The sequence below is a fragment of the Mandrillus leucophaeus genome, unplaced genomic scaffold, assembly GCF_000951045.1.
Source record: "Mandrillus leucophaeus isolate KB7577 unplaced genomic scaffold, Mleu.le_1.0 Scaffold840, whole genome shotgun sequence".
Classification (NCBI taxonomy): domain Eukaryota; kingdom Metazoa; phylum Chordata; class Mammalia; order Primates; family Cercopithecidae; genus Mandrillus; species Mandrillus leucophaeus.
This window is the reverse complement of record NW_012109142.1, coordinates 543,680-570,345: the sequence shown is the minus strand read 5'-3', so window position 1 is coordinate 570,345 and position 26,666 is coordinate 543,680. Positions and strand designations below refer to the sequence as shown.

Here is a 26,666-nt window from a genome sequence, read left to right as displayed (position 1 = left end):
AGCCACCCCTCACCGAACCTGGCGTGCCTGTCGCCGCTTGCCCCGCTCCCGGCGCTCATTGGCTCCCAATCCTGACGTCAGACCCGTAGCCTCTCACCTATTGGGCCAGCCAGACCCTGAGGCGGAGTGCGGAAGCCAGGGCCTGGAGACAGCCGAGATCCGCCTTCAAGGGGGGCTGGGGGTGGGGCTAGAGGAGGGACTGGGGGCGGGTTTCCCGAGCAGCGGGCGGCCATGGAGGCTGCGCGGAGGCAACGCAGGCTGCCAGGGAGCGCGCGCCCGGCTTTGAATGAGCGGGGCTGGGAGTGAACGGGCGGAGCGCGAGCTCGAGGAAGAGACAGGCAGCGCGCGTGAGCGCGCCTTGTGTGCGCGCGCGCGGCCCGCGGCAGCTCGGAGCCTCCGCCGGGCGGGCGGGGAGGGGGAGGGGCAGGTGAGTGTGTGCGGTTCGCGCGTGCTTGGGAGGGGCTTTCCTCTCCCAACCCCCATCCCGACCCCAGCCCTAGCCTCTGGGGCATCGTCTGGCCTTCGCCGTGGGCCCTCCGCCTCTTCGCGCACTTCCTGCCCTCCCACCTTCCTTTTCGCCCTTCCACCCGACCTCCCCCGACGCCTGACCGCTGCTTCTGGGGTACTGTTTCCGGGTCAGGGTGACCTCTGGGGTGAAGAAACTGCGACTGGGAGCGGGACCCGGGCGTGCAGCATTCGCCATGCTCGGCTCACGCGTGGGAGACTGGCCTGCGGGGTACCGGCCCGGAAAGCACCCAGCCTCCAAAGCCGCCTTCCTCAGGAAAATTTCCGTGACCGTGACCTTACAGTCCTCCGTCTACAGGCCTTGTACCTCGCCAGGCCGATTTTTCCACAATTTAAATCCCAGTCCACCTGGTATCCAGCTGCAGCAACTTAGAGCGTTTCACGTCACGCCGGGCGCCAGGCGTCGGCTTGTATAACCTGAAAACGCTCCTGTTTTTTCTCATCTGTGCAGTGGGTATGATTTTTTTTTCATCAGCCAATTTCACGTGGGTAATCTGAAATGAAACCACTTAAGTTATGAAACTCTTTCCTTTTGAGTTATTCAGGAGACCTTACTCCGCCTTCGGAACCGCCCCAGTGGTGTCACATATTTGAGGGCCTGACTCTGGGTTGCCAGACATGGCACAGAATGTTCGATTTTAGCTCTCACACTCCGCTTCTGTTTCCCCTTCTCTTACGGGCCGCTGCTCAAACCTTTATTTATCAAATTTAAGTGAGTTCAGGTAAATTTTATTTTGTGAGCTGTGTGATATTTTCTGACCCACTTCGGAGAGTTATAGTTTGAGGATATTCTGGACTGTACTAGGTCATACGGTTTTTCAAATTTTGGTATGACAAGATTCGGAAATAGAGTTTTAGAAATACAACACTTGTTTAGTGTGTACCGACATAGATTTTGGCTTGTTTTATGAATTGTGATATATTGAGGCTACTTGAAAGGACGTCTAGCAGTTTACCGAGAATTTCAACAAGAAAAGATATGATACATTTAATCTATCAGTTTCTAATGTAGCATTCTTTTTTTTTAATTGTAGGAAAATTTTTTTCAGTTAACATGGCAGAGCTCTCATTCCTGTTGATTTTCTAGAGATGTCATTTCTTCAAAAAGCCTTAATGAGGATACATTGCCTCATAGTTTTGAATCTCGTTCTTATATACCTCAAATTTTTGTCTTTGTAATTTTTAAGGAAATTTAATGTTAAAATTAGATTATATTAACATTGTTCCGTTCTAGAAAGTGTTTCAAAGCAGCCAAAGTGTAAAGTAGCCTAAGATACTTATCAACTTGGTGATCTAGAGGGCATTTCAAAAATCGCACTGAGGCAGTGTGCACACAATTAAAAGGTTTCTTAAGTAGGATATGATGTGGGGAGAGCCTTGGGCTTTCAGGTCAGTCTCTTTAAATCCTGGCTGAGTGAATCTAAGTCTGTCAGCCTCATTTATTAAACGGGAGTAGTGAAAAACCTACCTCTTTTGGTTGTCCTGAGGATTCCAGTGAGGTGATCGAACATTGTCTTGAACGTTCAAGTGCTCAAGGAATGTTAATTTCCTTCCATTCAGCAAATATTTGAGTACCTAATATGTGCCCAACTTTGACAAACCTGTAAATACTAGAATGAGCAAGACTGATTGATGGACGCCCTGCTTCTTTAGTTTCTTGCATTCCTCAGGAACAAGTTTATGGGCAAGCTCATGACAATTGGGAGTGAACGCAGAGTTTCCCTGTGCGGAGTTGGTAGTATTTCCCAGCCTCCAAATCCAAAGTAGCGACTGAAACATAGTAAGTGCTAATATATATTCATTTAGATGAATCGGGACATTAAGTAAATGCAGATCTCAAAGGATATTCCTGCCTGCCAGTCAGTGTAACTGATAAAATCAAAGTGTGACTTGATCGCATTTTCCCTATTTTAGTGCAACTGGTTGGAAAATTTATCTTGGAAGTGGTAGTATCACTGAATTATTAAGAATGCTCATTGTTCATGAGATGTTCTTGACTTTTGAATTAAACAGACCAAGGTTTGAATGGAGTCAGTGGATGTGCTAACTCTGTGTTTAATTCTATGAAACAAGGACGGTAATATCTATCTCATAAGATGGCTTTTTGAGTCAAGTGAGTTAACATTTCGATAGTACTTGGTCCATAGTAGACAGTCAGTGAGTATCAGTTCTCCTCTTTAATTAATCACAAAAGAAAATTTTCCACAGAATGAGGATATTCTTGATTGCTAGGGAGAGAATTCTATTCTGTAATCACTAAAAAACCCAGTTTCTATTTTTTGTTGGGAAAAAAAAAATCAACCTTTAAATTTTACCTCCAATTTGCATTGAAGTCATTCAAGTTGGCGAATATTTATTAAACAATGACACTAACAATATTTGGAAAGGTGATGGCTGTGGTTACCAGGGCTCTATATGAAATTTATTCTCAACTTTTATTCATATATATCCTAAAACTGACAGTCCCAAATGGTAAATATCATCTTCTTTCTTCACAACCTACTGATAGAGTATCTCCTTGATTCTATTTCCTTCCCCGCCAAGTACCACATGTTCTATAGTCTCTTTTCTGGCTTTTTTTCTTATAATTTTTCAGAAAATTTAGGCTAATTTTCATTTGAGAAAGTTTTCTTTTGAGAGTTTTGTTCTTGACAAATCAGCTTTAAATGAAGCAATCATTCACCATCGTAATTTTTCAGATCATTCTACTCGTAATGAAGCAATCAAACTTTTTTTCAACTCTTACTTTGCAAATGGTAACTGAAGGTACCAAATGAATAAAATACTCTAGAGAAGGGTTGTACAGGGCAAAGTAAGGTATAGAAGTAACCATGATACAAAATAAAAAATGTAGTTTCTCGGAAAGAATAAAATACCAAAATTAAGAAGACTTTACAGTAGTCCAGCAAGAGGTAATAAAGGCTTATGCTAGAGAGATTACAGTGGAAATAAGAAAGAATATGGGCAGTACTGGGAAATTGAATAGAGTCTTTTTGGGAATTAAGTATAAGGAGAGAGAAAGGAGGAGTCAGCATTGTTGCATGATTTGAACCTGAGTAAACCACTAGTTGGGATGTTTTTGACAGAAGTATTTAGATTACTGGAGTAAAATTTTTTTAATATTCTGGTTCTTTTTTTTTTTTTTTTTACAGTCACTGTCTTTTCATACTGTCAATTAGTAGACCACTTCCAGATTAGGCATTCAGTAAATCGTTCAGCTCATATGGAGAGACAGCCTCCATATGTACAAAAGTACATGAGCATTGCTAAGGTAACATTTTGGAGCCCTGTCTTTGTACCTTAATTGTCTACAAGCCCCTTCTGACCCTAGAAATAGAAAAGACTCGTGCATATTTTGCCTTTCCTTAGAAGGAACTAGCAGTGATGGCTCTACAGAGCAATCAAAATCAGATACTATGCGAGTTAAGTATGTTTTTCTGGCTCTCTGATTTTGTTTTGTTCTTATTTTTTATGTGTTTGTTTGGAACTTTTGTATTGAGGTATAGCATACAAAGAGCACATACAGTCAAGGATGTGATATTACTACTCAGATTGAGATATTAGATCTTAGCTCTCTAATGCTTCAGTATGCCCTATCAGAGATAACCATTATTTTTTTACTATATAATTTTTAACCCATTCAATGTAATGTTTTATTAGGTAAAAAACTGCATTACATGCTTTTTTCAAGACTTTAGGAGTCTTGAATGCCCATGAAATGCATTTTTAAAAAGCGTGGGCTAGGCACGGTAGCTTACACCTGTAATCCCAGCACTTTGGAAGGCTGAGGCAGGCAGATCATTTGAGGCCAGGAGTTTGAGACCAGCCTAGCCAACACAGCGAAACCCCGTCTCTACTAAAAAACAGAAAAATTAGCGGGTGTGGTGGCTTGTGCCAGTAGTCCCAGATTTGGGGGTGACTGAGGCTCGAGAATAGCTTGAACCCAGGAGACAGACGTTGCAGTGAGCCAAGATCATACTGCCACACTCCAGCCTGGGAGGCACAGCAAGACTCTATCTCAAAAACAAACAAACGAACAAAAAAAGTGTGTTATAGTACAGGGATGGTATATTTATCCAGGATGATTTTACTCCTTATGTTTCTAAATGTTATTGCTTATCTTATGCTCATGTAAGGTAATTAAAAAACTAATCAGTATTTCAGTTTTTAAAAGGAGTATATAACTGTCCCTTTAATGTGGTCACATGATAATTATTAAGTTAGGTTTTATCCCCTTTTAAGTAAGTATGTGTAGAACTGAAGTCCAAATATACTGCTTATGCTTTTTTATTTTGGAAAAAAATATCACATTATTGTATGTTTTTTCTGTTTGTTTTAAGAAATCAGTACTCTAAATAATTGTATTAATCAAGTGTTGTGATTGTTTCTAAAGGTGTTACTATTGGATTGAGAGGCCAGTCTGTTTTAGTTGTGGTTTTGTTATTAGCTGGTTGTTTCACCTTGAGCAGAACCGTTAACTTCAGTGTATCTTAGTTTCCTTATTCAGAAAATTTAAGAAGCTGGATGACATATTCTCCAGCTGTTCCAATGACAGGAATCATGATTCTGAATACTTAGTAATTCTCCTCCTTTGACAAAGACAAGGCAAGGAAAAGCTAAGACATGAGATTCCATTATCAGTAACGTCATTCCTGTAAGTGTGTGCACATATGCACGCACATATGTATGTTTGCCTGTGTATTTCTTGTGACTTGATTTAACATGTGGTCTATTCTACCTCTCAACATTGGAAAAATGACTCTCTCTCATGGATTAACAGATTTTTTTCCCCCTCTTTTGTATATATTTTGAGGCTCTTAGTCGGGACATTGTCATAGTTACTTAAGTATTCAACTTTAACTTGTGCCAAAACTCATCTTAAGAAATTTTAAAAATTAAATAGTGATTATTAGGGTAAATACATATATACGCAATATATATGATATATAGTATATATATGTATATATAATATATGTGTGTGTATATACACATATATAGATACATATACATATATACACATATATAGATATATGTATATATAAATACATAATATGCAATACATATGTAGTATAGGTGACTAAAATGTGTAAGAAAAATTTGAAAATTAAGAACCATGTTTAAAAAGGATACAGGCCGGGCGTAGTGGCCCACACCTGTAATTCCAGCACTTTGGGAGGCCGAGGGGGTGGATCACTTGAGGTCAAGAGTTTGAGATTAGCCTGGCCAACATGGTGAAACCCCGTCTCTACTAAAAATACAAAAATTACCCTGGTGTGGTGGCAGGCACCTGTGGCCCCAGCTACTCGGAAGGCTGAGACAGGAGAATTGCTTGAACTCGGGAAACAGAAGTTGCGGTGAGCTGAGATTGCACCATGGCACGGCACTCCAGCCTGGGCGGCAGAGCAAGACTGTGTCTTCCCCCCCACTCCCCCCCAAAAAAAAGGCTACCAAAATAATACCAGTTTTGCCTTTTTGTTTTTTTTTGAAATGGAGTCTCATTCTGTTGCCCAGGCTGGAGTGCAGTGGTATGATCTCTGCTCACCACAACCTTCACCTCTCAGGTTCAAGCGATTCTCCTGCCTCAGCCTCCTGAGTAGCTGGGACTACAGGCATGTGCCACCACACCTGGCTAATTTTTGTATTATTAGTAGAGGCGGGATTTCGCCATATTGGCCAGGCTGGTCTTGATCTCCTGACCTCTTGTTCTGCTCGCCTCAGCCTTCCAAAGCGCTGGGACTACAGACGTGAGCCACCACACCCGGCATAGTTTTGCCATTTTTAGAATCTTTGTTCCTATCATTGCTGTGGCTGTAGTTTTCAATTCCTGTATCATCTCTTTCATAAAGACATATATCTTGTTATTTAATCATAGGGAGGCAGTATGAGTGTAATCTTTAAGGACTGAAACATTGCAGCCAGACTCTTTGGGTTCAAATTCCAGTTCTGTAACTTATCAGTTCTGTGTCGTTGGCAGCTTGCTTAACCCCTCTGTGCCTTAGTTTTCTTATCTGAAGTAGGGACAAAATAGTACTTGCTTCAAGTCCTTCCCATGGTTGTTGTGAGCATTAAATGAGTTACTACATGTTAATCACTAAGAAGAATGCTTTTCATGAAATATAAAGTAAGTTATTACAGTATATTGCAACGCTATTGTGAAATCAGATTTCTATTTTTAGAGAAGTTCTGACATAATGTTTCTTTTCACTAATTGTCCTAGTTTCCTAATGGAAGTTGGCTTTCTAGAAAGTAACAAATAATTGATACAAGATAATTATGGTGTTGATGACTTTTAAAAATAATATTCTAATCAGAATATGAACAGCGTTCTAATTTAAGTGACATAATATTGTTCAAAAATGTCTTGGTGTAGATTGTTTTAACAGCTCTTTTGAGCTCTAATTGAAATACAATAATCTGTATATAATTAAAGTATACAATTTGATTAGTTTTGATGAATATATATACACTCACCTATGAAACCACCACAATTGAAGCAGTAAATATATCCATTACCTGCAAAAGTTTCCTCATGTCCCTCAGTGATCCTTCCTTCCCACTCGTCCCTGCCCCATTACAAGGCACTGCTGATATTTTCTGTCACTCTATATTTGTTTATAATTTCTCGAGCAAGCTTGTCCAATCTGCTGCCTGTGGGCCTCATGCAGCCTGGGATGGCTTTGAATGAAACCCAATGCAAATTAGTAAACTTTCTTAAAACATTATGAGCTTTTTTTGCAATTTTTTTAGGCTTATCAGCTCTGGTTAGTGTTAGTATATTTTGTGTGTGGCCCAGGACAATTCTTTTTCTTCCAATGTGGCCCAGGGAAGCCAAAAGATTGAACACCCCTGTTCTAGAGCTTAAAAAATGCTGTGTATGGAATCATACAGTGTATACTTTTTTGGTGGTCTGACTCTTCATTCAGTAAAATTATTCTGAGATACAGTCATACTATTACTTGTAACAATAGTTCATTTCTATTTATTGTTGAGTAGTAGTCTGTTGTATTTATAAACTACAATTTGTTTATCCACTCACCTGTTGATATACATTTGTGTTGTTTCCAGTTTGGAGCTATTAAGTAAAAAAGCTGCTATTCAAATACAAGTGTTTGTTTATTTATTTATTTCAGTTTTTTTTTTTTTTTTTTTTTTTTTTTTTTGAGATGGAGTCCTGCTCTGTCACCAGGCTGAAGTACAGTGGCTAATCTTGGCTCACTGCAACTTCCGTGTCCCGCATTCAAGCTATTCTCCTGCCTTACCCTTCAAATACAAGTCTTTATATGGCTATATGCTTTTCTTTATCTTGGGTAAATTACTAGGAGTAGAATGGCTGGGTCATGTGGTAGATGTCTGTCAAACTTTGTAAGAAACTGCCAAACTGTTTTTCAAAGTGATTGTACATTTTACTTTCCCACTACTATAGTATGAGAGTGCCAGTTGTTCCAAATCCTTGCCAGTACTTGCTATGGTCATTATTTTTAGTTTGAATCATCCCAATAGGTATGTAATAATTTCTCACTGTGGTTTTAATTTTCATTTTTCTGATGATTAAAGATGTTGACTATCATTTAATGTACTTATTTACCATTGTATATGTTCTTTTTCTTTTCTTTTTTTTTTTTTTTTTTTTTGAGACTGAGTCTCGCTCTGTCGCCCAGGCAGGAGCAGTAGCACGATCTCCGCTCACTTCAAGTTCCACGCCCTGGGCTCATGCCATTCTGCTGCCTCAGTCTACAGAGTAGCTGGGACTACAGGTGCCCACCACCACACCTGGCTAATTTTTTGTATTTTTAGTAGAGACAGGGTTTCACTGTGTTCGCCAGGATGTTCTTGTTCTCCTGACCTTGTGATCTGCCCACCTTGGCCTCCCAAAGTGCCGGGATTACAGGCGTGAGGCACGGCGCCCAGCCACGTATATATTTTTTGATGAAACGTCTAGTTAGACCTTTTGCTAATTTTTACATTGAGTTTTTTAAAAATTATTTTTGAATTTTGAGAGGTTCTTACATATTCTGGGTTTAAGTCCGTTATCAGACTTATGCTTTGCAAGGATTTTTCTCTCAGTCTGTGACTTGTCTTTTTGTTCCATTAATAGTGTTTTTGAATTGTAGTTTTTAATTTTCACAAAGTCCAATTTGCCAATCTTTTATTTTATGGATTGTGCTTTTGTTGTACTACCTAAAAATCTTTGCCTGACCCAGGGTCACCAAGTTTTTTTTTTTTTTCCTTGGAAATTTTGTAGTTGCAGACTACATTTAGGTCTCTGATGTATTTTTAATTACTTGTAACTGGTGCCAGATATATATTGAAGGTTTTTGTTTTGATTTTTTCCAAGTGGATATCCAGTTTAACCAGTACTTTTTTTTTTCTTAATACCTATTCTTTTCTCTCTGAATTAACCTTTGCATCTTTATTAAATTTCAGTTGTTTGTATGTATGTGGGTCTATTCCTGTACTTTTCATTGATCTATTCATGTATTTTGATTCTAATACTATTCATTTTTTATTACTGAAGCTTTATAACAAGTCTTGAAACCAGATAGTGCTAGCAGTTTTACCTTGTTCTTTTTCAGTGTTGTTTTGGCTATTATATACGTTCTTTGCATTTCCATATGGATTTTAGAAATTAGCTTGTCAAGTTTTACAGAAAAAACCTGCCAAGATTTTGGTTGAGATTGCATGGAATCTATAACTCATTTCGGGAAATGTTGATATCTTAATAAAAGTCTTCTATCTCTGAAAAAGTCTTTTTAAAGTAATATAGGCCTTTTGAATGTCTCAGCAATATTTGATAGTTTTCAGTAATCAAGTCCTTAATTAGATTTGTCCTCAAGTATCATATTTTTTATGCCTATGTAAATGTTTTTTTAACATTTCAGTTTCTTACTGATAGTTGTTAACGTGTAGAAATACAATTAATTGTAGATCCCATTGAATTTTCCACGTAGAGTAGCACACTTTTATTTCTTCCTTTCCATTCTGGATGCTTTTTATTTCTTTTCTATTTTTTTCTTTTTTCTTTTTTTTTGCTGGATTACATTGGCCAGAACTTCCACTATGATGTTGACTGAAAGTAGAAAAAGCAGACATTCTTGTGTTGTTCATGATCGTAGGGAGAAACTATCGAATTTTTTTTTTACCGTTGTCTTATATTACTGTAGTTTTTTCATAGACATTCTTGATCAAGTTGAGAAAGTTCCCTTATACTTTGCAGCATTTTTTTTTTTTAAACAGGAATGGATGTTGAGTTTTGTCAAAGGCTTTTTCTGTCTCTATTGGGATGTTTATATGGTTGTTCGTTTTTAGTTTGCTAATACAGTGAATGACATTTGATTTTTAAATGTTAAACCAATCCAACATTTCCAAACTAAGCACCAATTTTTCACGCTGTTGTATCCATTTATATATTGTTGGATTTAATTTACTAACATTTGGCTAAGGAGATTTGTGTCTAGATTCATAGAATATTAATAGTTTTCTTTTCTGGTAATATCTTTGGATTAGTATCAGTGTAATACTGGCCTCAAATAATGAGTTGGGAAAATATTCCTTCTTCAGTTTTTTGGCAGTTTGTATAGAATGGGTATTCTTCCTTCCTAAATGTTTTGTAGAATTTACCAGTGAAGCCATCTGTGCCTGGGAAACTTTTATAACTACAAATTTAATTTCTTTAATAGATACACAGATTTTCAGGTTGTTCTTATGCTTTAGTAATTTGTGTCTTTCAGAGAAGTTGTCCATTTCATCTCAGTTGTCAAGTAAATACAGGAACAAAGGTAAACGTAATAGTTCTTCAGTATCCTTTTAATATCTGCAGAATCTAATGTCATCTGTCTTGTTTATGATATTGGCGAAATTCTATTATTAAGGACACATGTTTTAGATTGTTATATACTTTTTGTTAATTGACCCCTTTATCACTGTGAAATGAGCACTTTTATATCTGGTAATGTTCTTTTTGCTATAATCTGTCTAGCGTTGAAAGAGTCGCTTCAACTTCTTAGTGCTAGCATAGTATATTTTCTCCTATCCTTTTACTTTTAACCTATTTGTGTCTTTTTATTTAAAATGCGTTTCTCATTGGCAGCATAGAGGGGGCCGGTCTTCCTTTCTTATCCAATCTAACAATCTCTGCCTTTCAATTGAAATGCTACACAATTTGCATTTAATGAGATTATTGATATGGTTAGATTTATGTCTGTCATCATACTTGTTTTTGAGTTGTCCCATGTGTTATTTGTTCTCTTTTCTTTGTTTCCTGCTGCCTTTTCAGTTGAGTAGTTTTTAATCTCCCTTCTTGTCTTATTGGTTGTGACCAGCCCTTACGCCTCAGAATATATGATTTAATGGACTTACTAGAGGTAGTCCTAGGTATTGGCATTTCTTTAATAGATTCCCGGATTTGTGAACCACTGGACTAAATGAGCTCCATGGTAACTTTCAACTTACTAGCTATGTGACTTTGATCAAGTTATGTGACCTCTCTTAATTCAATTTCCTCATCTATAAAATGGATATAAGGAAACATATTCATCTGCAAGTTAAAAATATTTAAAATATTTTAAATAGTATGTTCATGTGGTTCAAACTTCAAAAGGTACACAGAGATTTAATATATACTATTTTATACTTTTGATTTTTTGAATTGTAAATTTTTGTATTAATAGATTTAGGTAAAATATTTTCAAAAACTCAAAATGAGGGATTTTATCTTTACAACCACTGAAAACTGAAAAATCTGGTTTTTGAATTGTTAATATGATTTAAATTATAATTTTAAAATTTACTGTGTTATAGTTTCTAGAGAAAAGTAAAAACTATCTTAAATTTTTCTCAGTGCATAATAGGTCTCTTCAGGACAGGAGTATGACTTTTGAAATCGATTTACTGCATTTTTTGTTTTGTGCTTCTTCCACAGGTTTTGATTCCCACCATGGCCATCACCCAGTTTCGGTTATTTAAATTTTGTACCTGCCTAGCAACAGTATTCTCATTCCTAAAGAGATTAATATGCAGGTAAGTTTTATGTTCAAACTGACCTGTTTATCTCCTCGCTGGTTTTGGATACCTTCAAAACTTAGAATTTTGTGGACGGGACAGGTTATATTTAAGCTGAATATCTTGATTGCAGTATTTATTCATTAATTCCTAGTCATTTTTAAATACTTTTTCTCTACTTCAGATCTAGAAAATAGAGGTTCAGTTGTTTTTGTTCATTCAAATTCTTACACTTTCCACTAAAATAATATGCTTAATACTGTTTAGGAATAGACAGACCAACTTTCGTTGTTATAATCATCACAGAACTTTGATGTATTTGTTTCGTTATAGGAATGTTTTAAAGTGGTTAGGTGAACTTCAGAATAGATATTTCTGCCTATACTACAGTAGTGTTGTTTTTATATTAAAAAAAAGTTATTTTGTCTATTTAAGTAACATTCCAGAATATGCTAGTCAAGGGCAGGTAGGTCATTTGCTTTAGGACATCATCTGTAGACTTCAGTTCCTTCTGTTTTGTCACAGGATCATACCCGAGAGCTATGATTTCTAAAATGTGTGCTGAGGCACCTCAGGGCTTTACGTGAAATTCACAGGGATGCCATAGAATATTTTAAATTTTCCAGTGAAACATAGTGATAGCATCTGTTGAATACCTCAACTCAAAGTAGTTCATATTTGCAACATTAAATCCTGCAGTATTTTTTTATGATGATATTCTTTAATGTTTGAGATAGTTTTTGTTTACTTATATTTTTGGTGACATCTCGTTGCAAAGCCAGAATTTTAGGTTGTAATTAAAAGCAAGTACTGCACCAAAATTAATGTAGAACTGAAAACAAGAATGATGGTCTCCAGTCTTATTCTAAGGCATAAGAAGCTGTGCAGTGTTCAACAGGCACACACATTTCATTAATAAGTACAGTGATTGTGGTTATTTAAGAATAAAATAGAAATATGACGTTTTCTTTAAATGTGTATTTTTTACAATGGCTACTAAGCAGTTAGGACATACTTAAGTATTAAGATTTTTGGGTGTAACTACCTTATTTGGTGGAATTGTTAGGTGTTTCTGTGGCCTAAGGGTACTGTGAAAAAGTTACACACTGAGAGGAGGGTATAGTAAAAGAGGAAATGGATAGCAATCAGCTCTTTATATATATATAGAGAGAGAGAGAGAGACATGATTTAGAGGTTGCACACAACAATTTTTGCACTGCCTGCTTTCCAGAGCTTAGTCATATGGCCCCCTAGCTGCAAGGAAGGATGGGAACTGCAGTCTCTGGCTAAATGACCATTTGATAGCTGCTAAAACTCTGAGACTTAAGTGCCATTGAATTTATTGCTACAAGTAGAGTGGTCTGAGATTTAAAAAAAAAAAAAAAGTCCAGGGTATTGCAAGAGACCAAGTGGGTGAAATGATCATCCAGAGATAATCACTCGAGCAGAAGTCAAGAAAGAAATGGAAAATTTAGGTGGTTGACTTGAAATCACCCAAGAGGGTAGGATTTGGGAAGTAGAAAAAGGAGTGACCTAAGTGTTTAAATGACCAGAGAATGAGGAAGAGAATGGCCAGAAATTCACCAGGTAAAGCAACATTAAAAATGGGTATTAATTGCCAGAAGACAGGGAGTTAAAATAAGAAGCATTGTGTTAACAGTGGTGATGAAATATAGATGTTTTCTTTTTGCACTACTATTTTTTAAAATTTTCATTAAATAGATTACTTTTACGATAAGAAATTTTCTTGATGTAAAAATATGAAGAACATTCCTATTGTAAATGTATACATATTTAGAATTGATTGTATGTTCTATTTTAAAGAAAACTGACCATATGTTAGGATAAGTTTCTCTTTGGTGTCTGAAGGAACCTTAGACCACGTATTTTAAAATACCAGGCTTGGCCAGGCATGGTAGCTCATGTCTGTAATCCCAGTGCCTTGGGAGGCCGAGGTGGGAGGATAGCTTGAAGCCAGGAGTTCAAGACCAGCCTGGGCAACACAGCAGAACCCCATCTCTACTGAAAGGAAAAGCAGGCTTATGTCATAAATTTCATATTACTTTTTTATATTACTTTTCTATTCAGCCTTTAAACAAATATAGCTTTGAATCTGTAATAAAAATAGCTGACTTTATCAATTAGTTCTTATCGATGCTTTGTAGATTATTTGAAGTGAAGTAAGTGACTCATCATCTCTATTACCTGCCATTTTTTGTATGTTTTGCGATGTAGCAGGCACACACTGTCTAGGGATTTTAAATATGTCAGTTAATTAAATCCAAACAACCCTGCAAAAGTGGGTTTGAATACCTGCATTTTATAGATGATGAGGCTGTTGAGGCTGAGAAGTAGATAATTCTAACTAGACATAATAGAAGTAACATTGAAAACTGTGGTTTACAGATCCCACAGCACATGTTCTTAACAACTGAGTTATAGTACGTCCTGTTTAATGTGGTACTTCTCCTACTAATCCTTAAAACTAAATTACCGTTTGGTTCAAACCAGTGATTTAATTCTTAATAGTTAATCTTACCAAGAAACCCCATGTATAAAACATAAAAGCCAAGCCACCCTGTTTAAAACAGCAAAGGTGGCCCAGAACTTCACCCACAGAACCCATAGCACTCCAAGGAGCATGCTCTGAAACCATCTTGCATTTTTGTTTTTGACTTCATATTCCTCTTGAATTTGTTTATAATTCGAAGTCTTAAGCCAAAAAGCAGTTACGTTGTTCTGTTTCTGTCCAAGATTTAAAAAACATTCACAAGATGTCTGATTTATGACTTTTTTACCATAAATTAATGAGTAACTGTTAATTATTAAAATCAATAATCATAAAATTGAGAAAAATCTTGTTTTATAAGCCTTAAATTACCAGATACATAGTGCTTTTACTTTGCTTGTTTTGGTAGTTCTTGAAATAAATTATTTCATTTTTGTTTCAGATCTGGCAGAGGACGGAAATTAAGTGGAGACCAAATAACTTTGCCAACTACAGTTGATTATTCATCAGTTCCTAAGCAGGTAGGTTTTTCTTTGTTCTTTTGTTTTGTTTTGTTTTGTTTTTGAAAAATTGAGTAAGTGTCCTAGAACAATATATTAATAGAAATTACTTTGATTTTTGTTGTGTTGTTAAATTTATCTGGTCTGAAAATTCTATTTAGTTCTTCATTTTATCTTGTTTCTTTGTTGACATTTTCTATTTTGTTTTCATTGGTTTCAAGTGTTTGCTATTGCTTGTTGGAGCATTTTTATAATAGCTATTGTAAAGCCTTAGAGAATTCCAGCATATCATTTTGGTGTTGGTATCTGTTGATTAACTTACCTTGCAAATTAAGATTTATTGATTTTTATGTGCTGAATAATTCTGGGTTGTTTCATGAACATTTTGAATACTATGCTTTGAGACTTTGTCTTATTTAAATCATGTGGAGAAGCTTGGTATTTTTTATCAGATGATCAATCTGGTTAGGCTTAGGTGAAAATGTCCAGTCCTTCTATGGGTTGTAGTTTTAATGTCAGTTCAGTTTTCAGAACATTTGCTTTTGTTTTATTTGTTTTTTGTTTTTTAATAGACATAATAGAATAAAATAGAACATATCAGAATATCTTGTATTTTTTCAACTTTTGATCAAGTTTTGATCTGCGATATAAAATGTATATTTTCCTGTGGGTCAAAAATGTGTGAAAACCAGTGTTTTTGTAAAGTCCATTTTTCCAATAAATCATCAATGAAATGTTCATTAAGTTGCCCCTTTGTGGCTGATACTGTTGATCAATTAAATTTAGACAGATGTTGAAGAGTGGACTTCCTGGGATGAAGATGCACCCACCAGTGTAAAGATCGAAGGAGGGAATGGGAGTGTGGCAACACAACAAAATTCTTTGGAACAACTGGAACCTGACTATTTTAAGGACATGACACCAACTATTAGGAAAACTCAGAAAGTATGTTAAGATTTATGCTTTTGGAGATTAAACTACTTTTTGGATTCCTATAGTTAAAATTAGATTATACAATTCACATTTCTTAGAAAGCCTATTTCTAACTATCTGTTGTTTGTTTTCTGTCGTGTTAAGTAAGAATTTTATATGTTCAAATGACCTGGACATAGTTCTAGTAAGTTGTACCCCAAATCTTTTAAAATTATATTTATACATGTATCGAAATCCTACTATATGTCAGATTCTAGACTCCAATCTCTGCCATGGAGACTAAGGTGAATTGGATAAGAGTTCTAACAAGTTCATACTTTGGTAATATCTACAAACTGATAAGTGGATTTTATTGTTTGTAACCATTATAAAACTGATGGAGGACTCTAAGAACTTAAGAATAATTGTGAGTTTGTATTAGTCATCTATACATTATTTAATCTCTTTTGAATTGAATATGGAAGATCATTTAGAGATACAGGGAATTACTGGAAAAAGCAGAATGCTTGAGTATTTTCCTTTTCATTTATCAAAATACTACATGTACTTTTTTTAAATCAAAAAATGTAGAAGAACTTATAATGAAAAGTGAGACTTCTGACCTATCACTCTTCTTAGCCAGTTCTACTTCCAAGAAGCAGCCACTCAATAATTTTCTGTTTGGATTTCTTCAAGTGTTTGTCACCATATCTATCTATAATATGATTATATTTCCATTTCTTGTTTACCAGTAACAGACATTGTCCATTACATTAATATTATGGTAAATGAAGATTTATTTATTTCCCAGTCACTCTGCTATATCAGAAAAACACACTTAAAGCTCACTTTCCTGTTCAAACATAGAAAATGTTATCTCATATATATATATATATATATATGTGTATGTATATATTTACACACACTTTATAAAAATTAGGACATTATTTCACAATTTATAATGCAGTTGTTCCTCACCTTCTTTCTCTCAACTGATTTCAGCTATACATTTATATTTACATTGTCTAGGTTGATAACATTTACATTCTTTTTTGTTGAGTTGTCCAAATTTCTCAATGCTAAAACACATTAAATTGTGTATTTTTGAAGGATTCTTTAAGTGAGTTTCTTAGTAGAGGAATACCTTGTATTGTGGAAGTATACTGCTGCTCTCAGTAGGAAGCTGGTATATTACACTATAGTGCCTTATTAAATTAATTAGAGTGGAAATGCTTTGAATAAGGCTACCAACATATCATATAAGTGTTTTTTGATGCTACTGGCCTGAATGAGTTAATGTATTCATAGGTATCTCACATGCTGGGAGAGTTGTTTATACTATTGGCAGGATATGATACCTGTTCTTATTTAATACAGTAACTAAAAGTGATTGATCATATTTTGGGGTCTGGGGAAAGTAGGAGAGGAAGAAAGAAAATGAGACTGTATTAATTTTTAAAAGTGAAATACAATTTTTCTTAGTATGTAACTGATTTTTACAACAATTGCCTGGGAAATTGGTATTTACAGACTTTTTTTAGTTTTTACATTGTAAATTTTAAAAAGAAATATTTTAAGTAATTACAAAATGTTTTGGTTGTCTATTCTTATGTAGTGATTTGTAAAATATCCCTATAATTCTTTTTCAATTAATCTTTCAGATTGTTATTAAGAAGAGAGAACCATTGAATTTTGGCATCCCAGATGGGAGCACAGGTTTTTCTAGTAGATTAGCAGCTACGCAAGATCTGCCTTTTATTCATCAGTCTGTAAGTATGTTAATGGTTCTAGGGAAAGGTTTCGTTTTGTTTCTGTTTTCTTTAAAGCAGAGGAATAAAATCTAAATGAGTTTAACATAGTATTTATGTTTTTGTAACTTTGAAACAAGTTTAGCAGTTCGAGAGAGGTTAATCTGGAGTTTTACCAATCCTAACCTTTTATGAGATTGTAAATTACATTAGATACTAAGATCAAGGTCTCATTGTACACGTGAAAGATAGACATAATGTTATTTAAAAATATGAACATCAGAGAGATTACCCTTAAAATGAGAGATTAACCCTAATGGTAGATTATTTTAAAGTGAGTTGTGAATTGTTTTCTTCACAGAGTGTATTTTCATTCAAAGTATGACTTAATTTTAAATGATTTGACTTAAATGAAACTTTCTAAAGGAAAAATTTTTGAAAGAAGTAGACAGCTGAGGTTCTCAACCTTGGGAGCATATCAAAATCAGCTTTGGAAGTTTTTTAAAAGCACAGATGTCCAGACCCCTACCTACCTAAGCTTTAAGCATGCTTTGATTGATTGATTATATTATCTATTGTTGTGTAACAACTCCAAATTCAGTGACTTGAAATAATAACAAATATTAATGTCACAGTTTCTGTGAATTGGGAATCCAGGTGACTAAACTGGGTGGTTCTAACTCAGAATTTCTCATGAGTTTGCAGACAAGTCATTGGGTTGGGTCTTCAATCATCTGAAGGCTTGACTGTGGTCGAAGGATTCATTTCAAAGACAGCTCACTTCTACACCTGACAAATTAATGCTGTTTGTTTGCACAAAGCTTCAGTTCCTTGCTGTGCACCTCTCCAAGGAGCTGCTTGAATTTCTTTATGACGTAACTGCTGATTTTCCCAGTAAGTGATAAGAGAGTGAGAGCACTTGCTCATGGGTGAGGGTGACACCACAATGCCTTTTTGTGATGTGGTTTTATAAGTGATACACTGTCACTTCCACATTATTTCTTTAGAAGCCACTAAATCCAGCCCACACGCAAGCCTCCACCTCTTGAAGGAAGGAATGTCTTAAGAAGTTGTGGACGTATTTTTAAACTACATTTGTCTGTCAATCTATGTATTTTATTTATTTGTGTAAACTGCATAGTTGCTTCTGAGGCCCCTCTCCCCAGGTGACCCATGTATATGTATATTTTTAATTCATTGAGTAAAAACATTGTTTTTACTAAAGCCAGACCCTGTGGCATTAAAGGGTCTTTGCCTCAGAAAAATGCATTCTAGTAGGGGAGACATGATATTAAATAAATGATCACACATGTCAATGTAATTACAAACTTTGATAATTCCTATGCCGTTACATGATGCTATGAACATACACCATAGATACTTAGCTGAATAACGTAGCATTATAATGTTTAATTTTTTATTTTATACATCTCAAAATTAAACTGTATTCATATATGTTTGATCCGTATTGGTGAAATGCTTTAATCCTACCCGCTGAATTAGCAATATTTGCCACCCATATAATACTATAATACTATTGTAGCTCATTGTAAAGTTGTAAATATACAACTACTTACAAAGTTGAGAAGGGGTAAGTAGGGTAGATGGAGAATGTCTCCACTGCTGTTTCCACGTATTTTCCTCCCAAGCAGACAGAATAAAGGGGCATTGCATAGGAGAGGATGGTAACCTATTGGACTATGTTTTCTATACCAAAAATATCTTACCATTCATTCTACAAATTAGATTCTTCTTTTAAACTATACATTTTATTTTTTTCTAGAATTCATCATTCGTATTGTTGTGAGAGTTCTTTTATACTAAAGATAAATGTCACGTTTTATACTTTTTTAGTTTGTTCAATTGGTTTGGGTATTTTTGTTGGGCAGGTGTATTTAGTTTTTATGTAGACAGATCTATAAATGGTTTTCTCCCTTTTTCTTTTTACTAAGGCCATCTCTACTAAAGGATCAGTACCACCCTTTTTAATGGTCTCTATAGTTTCACTTTTTAAAAAAATCTAAATATTTTATTTACTCTAACAGTCAAATACTTACTTTAGTGGAAGAATAGATAATATGAATGGGAAATTTACAAATAAGAAATAGACGTAACCTAATTTGAAGAAAAGCTTGATCTTACTAGTGCTCATAGTAGGCCCAGTGAGGTGGTACATGCCTGTAATCTCAGCACGTTGGGAGGCCAAGGTGGGCAGGTCACTGGAGCTCAGGAGTTCGAGACCAGCCTGGGCAACATGGCGAAATCTCCCCTCTACCAAACTAAAAAAGTTAGCTGGGTGTGGTGGTGCACGCCTATAGTCCCAGCTACTTGTGAGGGGCTGGTGTAAGAGGATTGCTTGAGCCCAAGAGGTCGAGGCTGCAGTGAGCCGTGATCACACCACTGCACTCCAGCCTAGGTGACAGAGTGAGACCCTGTCTCAAACAAAACAAAGTAAAATAACGATACAATTTTAAATCTTGTCAAATTAGTAAAGAGAAAAGAAAGCAGCTGAGTGCAGTGGCTCATACTTGTAATCCCAGCAATTTGGGAGGTTGAGGCAGGAGGATCACTTGAGGTCAGGAGTTCAAGACTAACCTGAGCAACATAGCTAGATCTCATTTCTAAAAAAAGTAAAAAACAATTAGCCAGTTGTGGTGGCATGTGCCTGCAGTCCCAGCTGCTAGGGCAACTGAGGTGGGAGGATCCCTGGAGCCCGGGAGTTTGAAGCTGTTGTGAGCCATGATCACACCATGCACTGCAGCCTGGGCAGCAAAGTGAAATGCTGATTCCTAAAAAAAAAAAACAACAAAAAAAAACAAGGAGGTGGGGAGAAGAAAAGGCAAGATTTCTACCTGCTGCAGTCAAGAGGATAGCTTGGTACTTTTCAAAGCTGTCATTTGCACTTTCAGTAGCTTTAAAAACGCTCCTTTCAGAAATGTATATTAAACAATTAGAAATATTTTAATAATTTTTAACAGAGTATGGTATTACATATATTGTCAGAAGAAGAAAGCTCAAAACATTCTATTTCATTTTTAGGGGTAAGTATTTAAAACAATATGATATTAAATAAATCTGTTCACAGATTGGTACCAGTTATTTTACACACAGTCACTTCCAAACCTACCTAAACAGTCCAGCATGACCATTTTCGTTAGTTATTGAAAGAAAACTGAACTCTTGGAGGTCTGCCTTGGGAAATAGAGGTAGGGACCAGTAGATGATACCAGGTAAGAAAGACTGGGAAAAGGAAGCATGGCATAGAAGTATTTCAATAAAGATACATTTTGCATGATTTGTCATTTTTGCCTAGGATTGACATAGTAAGTGCCAATAAAAAATCTCTGGTAAGTTACATATGCTTAAATGAAGATGACTGTGCTAGTTTTTACATTTCAGCTTGCAGTTCTTTTCAGCACAGATTAGTCCAGTCAAGGATTTCTGATTCAGTCTGGGATCAATCAATTTCTTGTCACTCTGTCCCCAGCTCCCTCATCTTACTGAGAAGAGAAAGAAACCAAAGAAATGTTCTGTTCTTGTTCATTTCAAAATAAAGTACAGCAAAGAAGAAAATTTAAGAGAGTATCCCATAAAACATAAAATAAAGAAGAAAGCTGGACTTGCCTTGGACTGTTGAGCATTGAAAGTCATACATCAGTTCTAGGCAAGCCAAAAGCAAAATCATTTGTGCCTTTTATAGGACAGGGTAAGGAAACTGAAAAGACACAGCAGAATGACAGGTTCTAAGTTACGTGTTAAAAGATACTCTTTTTGACGGCTATGTGGAGAAAGGATGACTTTTACTCTCTTAATTTTGTTTTACTTTTCATTGTAGTCTGAATTAGGTGACTTAGATACCTGGCAAGAAAATACCAATGCATGGGAAGAAGAAGAAGATGCAGCCTGGCAAGCAGAAGAAGTTCTAAGGTATTTGAGTGGCATTTATATTGCAACCTGAGTAGAAGAACTAGATTTCTTCCCTCCTGTGTTTCAAGTCAAGGGAGCCTATTCTGTCAAATATATTTTTCTTCTTTTGAGCCTTAGATAATATGGAGTTTTTTGGTTTTTTTTTTGTATTTCAGACTGCAGATACTATTTTATATGATTAAAACCTCATGGAAACCAAGAATTTTAAGCACTGTAGGAACAAAATAACTTAATTAATGGCAAATGAAATGTTATGTATACATGTATATAAAAAGTTTTATATATATATATATGGTTATATACATATGATACATATCATATTGCAAGCTTGATATTCCTCTAGATCAGAAGTTACAACTTTACTTCCATTTCCTCATGATCTGGTATAGTGCCCAGCACTGCTCATTTGAATGAAAATAACTTATGTGACACTGTACGTTTGTACATATATCTTAAATGATGTCCGTGAAAGCCCTATGTGTTAGATGAACTACCCATTCTACAAAAAATACTATTCTGGAAGTTCTAAAGTTCATTTTTATTGGTTGTTCTTTTTTGTGTGTGGGCAGCAAACATATTTCTTAGTACTGCTACGTTAGGTCAAAGAGTAAAGAGAAAATTTATCTTAAGGGAGAGCTAGTGACTACTGATTTTTAAAAGATATTTAAATACATCTAAATAATTTATGCATTTTTAAAATTGTATAGTAAGATACAGCAATATAATTTTTTTTATTTTAAAATTTAGATTGTTTTTATCATAGGAATAGCAAACAAATTATTCTTTATCTGACTCGCAACAAAAAAACGGATTTCATTTTTGTATTTTCCTTTCTTGGCTTTGTCAGTAAATTAGTTACTTTGAACAACCAGCAGAGGGTGCAGCTAAATAACTGGGAATTTTGTTTGAAGTTTTTGTTTCTTTTTCGTTTGAAATGTATCAAGTCCTTTTTTGTTTGTTTGTTTTTTTGCTGGTTAGGGGAAGTCACATTTCAAAATTCAGTCAGGAAAATTGTGAGAGTTTTTAAAATTTAGTTCTTATTTAGTCAGTATAGCTTATCTTTTATAAAGGGAATATTTTTTAAATTGTGAACTGTAACACTTAGGATATTGCATGGATCATCAAAAAAGACAAATCATCTCTTTAAAATTCAGTGTTATTTTAAAAAGTAAATAATAAATACAGATGTCTGAGTATTTAAGACATTTTGGGGATTCTAGTAATTATTAGTGCCATTAACTGCAAAGACAAAGGAAGGGGGCTGTCCTTTTTAAATACGGTAATCTCACTGTAGAGTTCATGCCATGAGTTCACAAATATCTTAACATTGTACAAAAACCTTTTCTTTTTCATTATAGCCTCTTAACCCCTAACAAAACAAGACAAATGAAAAAAATGTACTTAAAAACTTAATGTTGTACCCTTTAAGGACAGCTTGGGAGAGTGAGATTGTTAATCTGCAATAGACATGCTTCATGCTGCAAGTACATAGGTAGAGCCAAAGAGACATGGAGGCGTCTGTACATTGTTACTGCCCCCGAATAGACACTGAGCATTTTAAAAGTGTATCCACATTCCGTATCTTCTAACTCTGAGCTTTTTTCCTATTGCCACTATAAAATGCTGCCAGTACTGTGATCAGTATTGCTAAGAATGATGATTCTGGTACTTTAATAATTCCCAGCATGAATCTGGATAGGTAAAATGTATTGTCGTCTGCAGCTATCTCTTACGTTGTCTCTTTTACATTTTAGTTTTTGATACAGATTGGGTATCCCTTTCCAAAATGCTTGGAACCAGAAGTGTTTCAGATTTTGAAATTTTTGAAACCTTAGAATATTTGTGTTCTACTACTGGTTCATCATCTCAAATATGAAAATCTAAAATCTGAAATGCTCCAGTGACAATTTCCTTTGAGTATCAGGTCAGCCCTCAAAAAAATTCAGATTTTGGAGCATTTCAGATTTTGGATTTTTGTATTTGAGGTGCTCAGCCCTTATATTATTTTAGCTAGTAACCAGGTCAAAACTTTGTTATCTCACTTGCTTATAGCCTAGCCAGCCCTTTATAGTTTTTTCCTTACCTTCCTTTTTTCTTCTGGTTTGACATTTTTAGTTCAGATTATTAGTTTTTCTTGAACATGAGCAGAGTGATGAAAAATAGATTTTTTAAAACTGTTCTTCAGAAATTGATAGCAAAAGTCAAAATGTTGCCAAAAATAGTTTCTTTACTTTCTTGAATTTTGGTCATCCATAACTCTGCCTACTCCTGTTTATGATTGAGAACTGTACATACTTTTCACTCACTGTAGTCAGTATTGATCTCCCCCAGACATAGATAATCCACTTTGGATTTTTCTGCATATAACCTAATGTTGCCTATTCCATGCCCAATTGTGACCTGTAGCTTCCTTCCTCAACGCTGCATACTTGAACGATTTTCTCACACCTAACCCTTCAGATCCAGGACCAACGTATGTTCACTCTGCTCTGTCCTGTTTCATCATCCCACTCCTACCTCCACTCCCTACATAAACCAATCAATAAAGATAGAGAGAGTGAGTCTGGGTCAGTGGAGTTATGGAAAGAGTAAGGAAGGGGTATGTGTTTCACAAAGTGTAATTAGTAAATACCTACCTCTCTTTTTTTAAAAAAAAACTTTTAAGTTCAAGGGTACATGTGCAGGATGTGCAGGTTTGTTACATAGGTAAACGTGTCAAGGGGGTTTGTCATACAGATTATTTCATCAGCCAGGTATTAAACCTAATATCCATTATTTTTCCTGATCCTCTCCCTCTGTCTAACCTCCTCCCTTCTGGTAGGTCCCAGTATGCATTGTTCTCTATATGTTCATGTGTTCTCATAATTTAGCGCCCACTTATAAGTGAGAACATGCAGTATTTGATTAAATACCCACCACTCTTCTCTTTGGTAGAGTTAGTCACATGTTAATCTTGAAATTTATTTCTAGATTCTAGGTGGAAGGTGTATCTTAAGTTTCCGTTTTCTTTTTGGAGCATGTGTTCTGTTCAGCTGTGTTCATCATTCTCTTTAAATACTGGCTGTTTATAACTACTATATTAACAGGAGATTATCAAGCTCAATATCAAGCTTTTCTGAATGGTATCCCCAGAAAAAGATGTGGTTCAATGGAAGTACTGTTTTACGAAATGGAGATAATCTGAATAAGAAGTGTCAGAAGATGTGGGTTCTTATCCCTGTACTTAATCCTATGACTTCGGGCCAGTCACGTAGCCTTTATGCCTCATTTTACTTATTTGTAAAATAGAGATAATATTTCTTCTACTTCACAAGTCATGTTCTAGGAACTAAGAGAAATCCTGTTTTTGAAAATATTTGGAATTTTCAAGTTAGTGAGAAGATTTCAAGACTTTCAACATTTTATTTGGTGGTGATAAAAAGGCACTGCTATTTGTTTCTAGAATTTATTTGCCATTTTACCTGTGTAGTATTTTCTAAAAGTAAAAATATATTTCTTTTCAGACAGCAGAAACTAGCAGACAGAGAAAAGAGAGCAGCCGAACAACAAAGGAAGAAAATGGAAAAGGAAGCACAACGGCTAATGAAGAAGGAACAAAATAAAATTGGTGTGAAACTTTCATAACACATGTTCTTCACATTTTATCATGCCAGTAGGAGAAATCTCAGCTCCACAACTCTAGCAACATTTGTGTGGATGTAAGAGTATTTTAAGAATACACACTGCTTGATTTTAATACATTGATCAAGCCATCCAGGACACCAGGATTCTCCCAAAGTACCTTGAACTCTTAGTGATTGAGACTCAAAAAAACAAAAAAGACTTGAGACAATGTTTTCTTCAACGTGCTCCAAATATAAGACATTTGTTTGCTGTACAGAAAGTATCACAAATGGAATATATCAGTACCTCTCAAGCTAGTGTTTCTAGCTAAATAAATGGGTGTATATAATTTTATGGTGGAAAAGGTCTGTTATGATTTCCTTCAGTGTGCATAATGATAAAATAAATAATTTTAATATTCTTTTGTTTCCATGGTTACCTGACCTAAATTAGATAAATTGTAGGGCTTTAGCTTTCTTATTTTTGTCAAAAGTTGGTGTTGACATACATTCTCTCTAATTTGAACTGGTATTGTTTACGTTTGATACAACATTAAGGAATTTGATGATTTTCATTTCATGAAAATGACATTAAATGCAATAATTTTATTTATCATAAACATTTTGTACATCATTGTTTTCTTTTGGATTGGTGTTGTAATGTCATACATGTAATTTATACCGCATGTATAAACATTGAAAATCAACTAAAATGACATTTGTTTTACATTATGACTTGTGAGTTTTAAGAACTAGTATTAGTAGTTTTTTCCTTTCACTATAGATTTTAAGATGTTGTGGTATCTTTGAGTGCCTTAGTTCTTCCTCCATCCCAAAAGCCATTAATTTACAAATGCATAAAGCCATCAGGTCAAATATTTCAAAGCTTGTAGATGATTTCTGTATTAGCTTTAGAAGTCCGACATTATGTAGGTTACCTGTGTTATTGGCTAGGATAACATTATTGATTCATTAAATCATAAAGGTAGGAATAATAATCTTTTATTTATGCTGTTGATTGGCTCCAAAATAGTCTTAAGGAAATAGTTAAATACTGTGTTTATAGGAGAAAAGTAGACTTGATAGTTTAAAATCCCATTAACCTTTTCATCACAACTGAAATGCATCCAGCTCGATTTTCCTATCATTTTAGAATTTTTAAAGATTTTTACTAAGTTACTGCCTAGAATCAACACTCTGTGAGATTTTAAAATGTCATAGATACTCTACAGGCCAAACCTTGCTAATTTATTTTACTTAAAGTGATATTTTATAGAAAAATCATAAGTTATACAATGAGAACCCTTTAAGCCCTTAGCCTAAGATTCCAGACTAAATGTGATTATAGAATAAGATGAAATTTAACTTTGATACAGAGTTTGTTATAGCCCCAAATTATATTTCCAGTTATATTCATTAGAATTTCTGCTAATAAACTCCCAACTTAAATAGAACTGGGCTCAAAGTTTTAATAATGTATTCTCTTCCTTCTTTGTATTTATATTTAGTTATTATGGGAATACAACATGGCTTGTCTAAATTTGGAGTTCATAAAGGATAAAACTTCCTTTAGCTCAATTACTTGTATTGCTTTTCCCCAGTAACTGAAAAGTATTTAAGTTTGCTTTGGTCATGATTTTCATATGTTTGAGGTTTTTGTTGTTGTTTTTTGGCTTTTTGGTTTTTGGTTATTTAAAAATAAAGATGTTAGAAATTATAGTTAGTATGATTAATTAGGAAGAAATAGATTTTTCTTGTGGAAAGAATAGGTAACAATTCTGGAATTTATTTTATCTCTATTGATGTGTAAACTAAATTCCTGTATTAACTTGGGTATATTTTGGTCCCAAAAGTAGTCACTGAGTTAAATGCATATGATAAACAATTCATGGTAGCATACTGTCTCCTTTAGCTACTAAATTTACGGTTTCTATTTTTTGTTTTA

At 35.2% G+C, this 26,666-nt stretch overlaps 1 protein-coding gene across 4 annotated transcripts; it reads left to right on the top strand.

Moving 5' to 3' along the window:
• The first annotated feature begins 141 nt into the window (after window positions 1-141).
• EBAG9 (estrogen receptor binding site associated, antigen, 9) lies at window positions 142-25,341 on the top strand. Of its 4 annotated transcripts, none has more exons than XM_011968370.1 (7): window positions 142-427; window positions 11,444-11,541; window positions 14,475-14,553; window positions 15,319-15,477; window positions 17,106-17,213; window positions 21,028-21,119; window positions 24,627-25,341. In XM_011968370.1, the coding sequence occupies exons 1-7, from the start codon at window positions 287-289 to the stop codon at window positions 24,634-24,636; spliced, it is 687 nt and encodes a 228-aa protein (XP_011823760.1). In that variant the 5' UTR covers window positions 142-286; the 3' UTR covers window positions 24,637-25,341. The 4 variants fall into 4 exon arrangements, with proteins under 4 accessions (XP_011823760.1, XP_011823759.1, XP_011823761.1 ...); XM_011968369.1 differs by having other exon boundaries at window positions 24,623-25,341; XM_011968371.1 differs by lacking the exon at window positions 142-427 and adding an exon at window positions 584-979 and having other exon boundaries at window positions 24,623-25,341.
• The last annotated feature ends 1,325 nt before the right edge of the window (window positions 25,342-26,666 follow it).